At 44.8% G+C, this 7342-nt stretch overlaps 1 protein-coding gene across 2 annotated transcripts in view; it reads left to right on the plus strand.

Annotated features, from left to right (window-relative positions):
• The window catches only part of LOC106749933 (hairy and enhancer of split-related protein HELT), an 87345-nt gene that overhangs the window by 23898 nt on the left and 56105 nt on the right, over positions 1-7342 (plus strand). The window contains exon 1 of one of the 2 annotated variants that reach the window (XM_014629904.1): positions 3474-3693. The exons of the other annotated variant lie outside the window; for it this stretch is intronic. Coding sequence (XP_014485390.1) covers positions 3686-3693 — 8 coding nt within the window. The 5' untranslated portion in view covers positions 3474-3685. Of the gene's footprint in view, positions 1-3473; positions 3694-7342 lie in introns of those variants that run through there. 2 annotated transcript variants of the gene reach the window in all.

Here is a 7342-nt window from a genome sequence, read left to right on the forward strand (position 1 = left end):
ACGACACGGGATTCAGATTTGAGGTTAGAGTTGGGCGATACGGTATCGATACATAAGGAAATAGGGGTTTTTTTTTCCAGAAAATAAGGTTTGCCAGAAATTCGAAGGGGATAAATCCTTATTTCTCTATGTATAGATACTGTATCGGCCAACTCTAACAACTCAAATCTGAATCCCGTGTCCGCGAGGCGACTCGAGGTGTACAAATCATCCCGCGTCGTCGTTGCATCATCGCGGGATTAAAACGTCGCCACCCGTTAAAGCAGGCCATCAACCGCTGCATCGTATCGAACGGCGATGGTAGCGGCGAGCTCGTTAAATATGCACGTGTAATAGTGTCATAGACATTCTACGCTGACATCGCGGCGAGAAAAACCCTCGACTGTCTGATGCTGTTATAGTTGGTGAATTTCTCGCGGGAGGATCTCGCTCGTGCGGAGGGAAAATTCATTCGAAGAGACACCGCTCGGAATGACGACGAACGAACGTGTTTCACACGCTGATCGCCGCGCTGATTTCCCATTGATTGTACAAAGGCGTAACTTCTCCCTGATGATTTCATTACCGAAGATAATTGGAATTTTCAACATGTCCTTTCCAACCGCGTTTCAGTGGCTCTTTGCTCGTAATCACTTGTCATATTACATAGGTGCGATTGATAATACGTCATGCTGTATATTAATTATGCTTTATATATAATTTAAGAAGACCCAGGCCAAAATATGTTACTGTTTGCGATATGCGTGTCTCTCTCGAAACCTGGTAAGCCGCAGCTCACGCGGTTGCCGATTTCTTCATTCGTACGTTCCAACTGATCAAAAACGAAGTAAATTTGTTCTCGTGACGCTCAGGGGAGCGCATCCTGTTCGCTTTTCAATTTCAAATGAGATCAATTAGTCGACGCGCGATTCAGAATAGCTGAATTCACTCTATATGTGTGACAAAACACTCGACTGTCGGTCTACTTCGAGTGGAATTTCACTGGAAGAAATTTCGAAAGCACTCGAACGATTGAAATCGAGAAGATCTCAGATGATACTAGACGTTCAAAGAGGTTTCTCTGTGCTATAGAATAAACTTGAACGATTTTATTGATGCAAGAATACTTTTCGCTTCTTCCATTATGCAAATTTGTCGCGATAACATTATCCCCCCCCCCCTTCGTACACATTTCAGTATGTTACGCGACGTCAAAGATATTTCGCTTCTCCCCGATCGCGAGGGTCTGGATTGGAGGATCGACGAAATTCCGTAAAAATTCCGTAAAATTTCGTAAAAATTCGCGAATAATCCCATGAATGATTCACCGAGCGCGAGACGTGGTCAGTGTGACAACGATGGCGGCGAATGCGTCGGGGAAATACGCCGCAGGTAACGAGCCGGAATGACAAACTGTTACACGCGAGAGAGCGCGGGAAAGAGAATGCGTTATTAAGATGATAAACGCGCGCACGACAATAACGCGGCGGCGGCGATTAACCGGCTCGCGCGCTGCTCGTGCATACCTGCATTTTATTGCCGGCGTTTGTTTACGCGTAGGTATGCGCGACGGATGACATAGCTCCGCATACCTACGCACGCGCGCACTCGCTTCGCTGCGTATGCCCGGCCGCCTGCGTGTCCGCATGCGTGAGTGCGTGAGCCATGTGAAAGTGAATGGTACCACCGTCGGCGGCACGCCGATGCGCGTACAGGGCGAGCAAAAAGGTCGTCGAAGGACGTGCGAAAACTCACTCGGTCTCTCTCTCTCTCTCTCTCTCTCTCCTTTGCCCGAGAGTCCGTCTTCTCGACTTCGTCCGGGAAGTCACGAGTTCATGGGATGACGATTAAGTTTCACAAACTTACCTGATCCTCTGGTTTCTCTCTGGCTATCTGATGTAAACGGTGTCTTTCGTGTGTGAACGCTCGTTTGTGATACCGTTTGAACCGTTTTTCTTTCTTTCTGCTGAAACTGGGAACATATCAAATGATCACACAAATGTAAGGCTTACGAGCCTGTGCAGGTGGTTGGTAGTGACAGCGGCCGAAGTGATGTACGGTTTAAATATCGGCCCTTTTCGCCATGTTCTTATCTGGTAGATTAATTGTAGTACGATCAAAGTGTTTTGCATTTCTCCTGAACTCTCCGTTCCGCTTGTGACATCGAGCGTTTCGTTACTTCGGTACTTGCCGTAACGATTTACGACTCAGAGTCGCTCCTGCACGGGACGAAAATGCTGTTGTACTAATGTAAGTAGTTAACAACACCGTAATTGGGAAAAATCTTCTTGATTCAATCGCAGTATTACACTGAAAAAATAAGTGCTACTGTTCAAGTAATATTTACTTGATCCAAATAATTAACTTAAATATTCATCGGCAACTTATTTACTGTAAAAATGGAAATATAATTAAGTATGTACGATATAATATTTCTTTCGTACGTAAGTAGACATTACTTGTATGTGTTAAAATAATTCCGGCAAGTATCAAATTCATAATATTGAGAATGTCAGAATTTATTTCTAGAAAGTATATCCTCTCTGGAAAGAAAAATCAAAATTTAAAATTATTAAATGTTTTCAATGGAAGAAAAGTATTATATAATTTTAGTAAGAATCTCTTAAATTTCTAGAATCATTTTATATTTACATTCACTAATTCATTTACAAATAAAAGTATCATTGCGTTCAAGTATTTATTACAAGCTATTAAAATAGATTTAAATATAACTAAATATCGATAAAAGCGTTGATGTAAGAGACCAATAAACAGGTAATTACGTTTACTTAATTATAACACTTTTTTTCGATGCACTGAAACTAATATTTGACTCATCGATGTAACGTATACTATATCAGTCTTAACCCTTAGCTGACACACGTATTTTGAACCCCGATTTTTAACGTGCTCTCTACGGCAGATGACGCTTGACTAAACTACTGTTATAGCACAAACACCTTGGGTCAAGCTTAGAATAATACTAGATGACGCCACAGAACCAAATTTGGCGCGCAACTATAAAAAGGCATTCATTATTCAAAAACATTCTGGGGTACTTTTAACCCCGTGTGTCAGCTAAGGGTTAATAATATTGCTATTGAATCGAGATTTACTCGAGTTTTAACTTGATCAACTACTAATTTTCGGCTCGCAACAGCAATTATTTTCCATATACTGGCTCGCAATTGTAATCGCACAATGCTCTAACTTCGTTGGAAAAGAAATGCCGTTTAAACCGTAAACGAGCACATATCCCGATATTCCACCTCGGCACGTCCGAGGCGCTCTCACGCGACTCATACATTTCGCAAAACGCGACCTGCAAATCTTTCCGAACGCCGAGACTAATTGCGGCGCGCGAGGCCGTGGTCGCGCGAGATAGGATCGCGAGAATTCGATCGGCAGCCGCCGAATGAAGAATCACGTCTCGCTCGCACGCATGCACATGCGCGGCCGAACGTGAAAGTGAACGCGAGAGCGAGTGAGCGAACGCGCCAGGTGGTGGGCAGTAAGGTCGATGAAGGACGCGCGGATCTCGGGCACGGCTGTGCTATGCGCGGATCTCTCCGGGCCGGATCTCGGCCTGGATCACGAAATCGTCGTCGACGCGACGTCGCGAACTTTTCAACGGATCCCTGAGCGATCTCGAGAGACGGCCCCGATGCACTGCCGTGGACGACGAATCTCGTGATTTCCGGCACGTATGGCGAGGTGAGGCTCTGACAAAATTTTCTTAGACGGCAAATTTACTCGGACAGCAGAAAGATTTGCTAAGAGTATTATTTATTGTCCGTATATCCAGCAAATAGCAATTAATACTCATAACAAATCTTTCTGCTGTCCAAACAAATCTTTTGTTGTCTGAACAAATTTTTTTTTGCTATCATCACATTGACAAGCATTTGCTGTTCCTGTAAAATTTGTTTCCTCCGTGCGCCTTGAATATTTTCGAAATACGATTTCACTTAGTCGTTAATAAAATACTTTCATCTTTCGAAGATATGCGAGAAGATAAGAAAGTTCCTGGCCATCTTTTATACAGGGTGTTCCAAATTAACTTCGGTTCCCGCGGTATGCAAATAGAACAGGTGAAGTTAGGAGAAGAATCATGTATTATTCTGCAAAATTCACGATAGTTAGTGAGGAATTAATTATTTTGTGAGTACGCGGGAAACGGCAGACCAAATTTTATACAAAGAAAAATGACTTACTTCCGAAGATCTAGAAACCACAGGAATCAACCGATGAGCATCTACAGGAATAACGCAGTAAACAGCGGGCGACGTGCGACAAAGAATTGTGCGTCGAAAAAGAATCACATCTCTCGCTATCAGTTGACACTCATCGTTGCTAAATCTTCAGAAGTAAGTCGTTTTCTTATACACTATCCGGAGTACCGCTTCTAGTGCGCTCATTAGCTCGCACTAAATTAATTTCTCATCTGTTGTGAATTTCGCAAAATGATCACTTTTCTGCTCGGTTTCACCCGTTTCACCTCGCACATCGCAGAAACCACGCGGAGATTAGTTTGGGACACTCTGTATATCATTTTGGCAATGATGCTTAATTGTTGCCATCGCAGAATTTATCCTGGAACGGTAATGAAATAGATTCTATTCCATTTGATTTTGCGCGAACGCGTTCCAACGTATGCAAAATGTAAGTTAAAATATCACACACGCTCATAAAATATCACTGACTCATTTTCATACGTTGAGAAATCTATATTCACAAGTGGATTAGTGGCGCACGAGAGCGCACGTGCGTCTGTAATCCGTTTCTAAATATGTGTGCACGTGTATGTTAATGCATTGCACGCGAATGCGCGTCCAAACAGAGGCCGTTCGTTCTGCAGCGCGTACATAATTTAACCTCCCCGAGACATCGTTCGAAGAAAACGAGAGCGAGAGAGATATTAATCACAGCAAGAAAGAGAGAGAGAGAGAGAGAGAGAAAAAGTAAACGAAAGAAAATACTCGACATTCCTCCGATATGTTAGATCAGTTATTAAGATAATCGTCGTCAGGAACGGTGGGAAATCCAAGCGATATCGCGACGGCTCTACGGTCGAGAGCGAACATTTCGCGGTTTACGTTCGCGATCTCGTTAAGATGACCGAGCACCGGCGACGACGGGTCGTCCCCCCCCCCCCTTCTCTCTACCACCGGCTGGCGCGCGTAATCACATTGGAACGTAATTAATTAATCGTCACACCGCGCGCGCCAAGGTAAATCCCGAGCGCGCTCTCTCTCTCTCGACCCCCTACGTAGGCAGTCTCACCTGCGAGGGGCCGCGCGGGGGCGGCGGAGGGAAAAGGGCGTCGGGATCGAAATCGAGTGCCTCCACGTGTGCGCGCATCGCGCACGCACATACGTCACGGCCGACACCGTTGATCGCGCGTCGCCCGAAGATTCCGGATGCTTCTCTCTCCGGACAACGATGGGCGGCTCCGTGTAATTACCGGCGCTCGTTAATGCGAGAGCAACCCGGCGTTCCGTTACGAAATCTCGTCGACGTTCCATCCTGCCGTCGCGTGGGACGTTCGCGCGCGTGCTCGCGCGTGAGAAGAGTGACGCGCGCTCGCCCGCTCGCATCGGGCATTCGCGTCAATGTATGTCGCACACTCTCGTGCGCGCACGTGCGTAGGCGTGCTCGATGGGAGACGATGATAACATCGTCGAAATATTAGGGTGTCCACGAGGGATCAAGTGAGATATGAAGTGTCTAGGGAGATTCGAACGTTCGACCAAGGATTTATAAGATAAACGTAAACCTAGGATTTGTAAGGTAAATGTAAACCTGTAATATATACTTGATACAGAAGTTCGTCGAGCTAACAATGCGTGACAGAAATGTCAATAATCCTTATAGCATCGTTTTCGAATTATTTAATTATATACCTGAACGTGCAGACATATAGTGCTACTTGCTGAAGAATTTGGTGCAACTCAACCAGCTGTTTCCATATGCTTGAAGGAGAACTTTGGAGAATTTTAAAGGCAAGCCGTCCTCGTATGCTCACCCCGTGAAACAAAATGAAACGCTATAACACGGTAATGTCCCTGCTGTCACGATTCAAACAAAAGGACTCTTTTCATAAAATTATGACTGGGGATGAAAAATTGGCATTGCACGGCAATCTCAAAAGACGAAAATCGTGGATTCATCCGGGTAAGCCGTCAAAAAATATTGCGAAATCGAATATTCACGACAAACAAGTGTTGTATATTCGTAAATATATGAGAGGTTGGTACATATATTTGGTGGGATTTAAAAAATGTTATTTATTATGAGTTGCTCAAACCCGGCGGAATTGTTATTTCCGAACGTTATCAAAAGCAATTCATTCATCTAAATGACGAAATCGAGCGTAAAAGATTATTTACCGGCAGTGGAACCAGGCAGACGATTTTACACGACAACGTGCGGCGACATGCGGCAAAAGCGACCCTGGAACTTGTCTCTTTTTCTTTAAGCTGGAAAATTCTCCCGCATGCAGCTTATTTTCTAGACCTTGCTCTTACAGACCATCACCTGTTCCGGTTGCTTCGGCATCTTCACTTACTGGATTCCCACTTTCAATCTGCCAAGGAGGTCAGAAAGAGCATCAGTAATTTCATTGAGTCGAAAGCACCATCCTTTTACCGAAGTGGAATTCGCCCCAAAGATGGCAAAAGTGTGCGGAAAGTGACGGTGATTATTTCGAAGATCAACAGGCTATTCGTTCTTTTTTTTTTTAATAAACATTAAAATCATGCCAAAAAGGCGCCGAAATTATTTATACGCCTGAATACAAACTCGGGAACTTGAAAATACGAAAAACGGCCATTTTATTTGCACCAATCTAAAGTGGGGTCTGCAGTAAGAATTTAAGACGTAAGAAATTGACCAATCATAATTGACTTTTCTTCTATAATTCGACTGCGATTGGTCAATTTCATAAGGCTTAGGGCTTATCTATTGTCGACCGGGACTAATAGATACGATACCCTTTCCCGACTTTCCGGGCTTTCCCACTCTATTTCGTCGTCTCCGTCCTTCGATTTTCGATTCGATATTGCCTTATCGTCGATATTTCTCCTTCGGACGACGATGTGTCGATCACGTGTTAATCACGCAGCTTGTAATACAGCCCGTTCGCTCGCTCGCTCGCTCGCTCATTCGCGATGCGCCACGTTGCGCGATGACACGCCGTGCAACATCCTCTATCCGACGTTACGAGAGAGAAAGAGAGAGAAAGAGAGAGAGAGAATGCATGCGTAGTACGTGCAGCTGCAGGTGCACACGCCACCACACGCACAGGTGCCGTCTGTGCCGATGCGCGTAAAAGAGAGCGGTGCACTCGGGGGGCGAGAGGGGG

This window comes from Dinoponera quadriceps, unplaced genomic scaffold, assembly GCF_001313825.1.
Source record: "Dinoponera quadriceps isolate SergipeBrazil2010 unplaced genomic scaffold, ASM131382v1 scaffold4187, whole genome shotgun sequence".
Taxonomy (NCBI): Eukaryota; Metazoa; Arthropoda; class Insecta; order Hymenoptera; family Formicidae; genus Dinoponera; species Dinoponera quadriceps.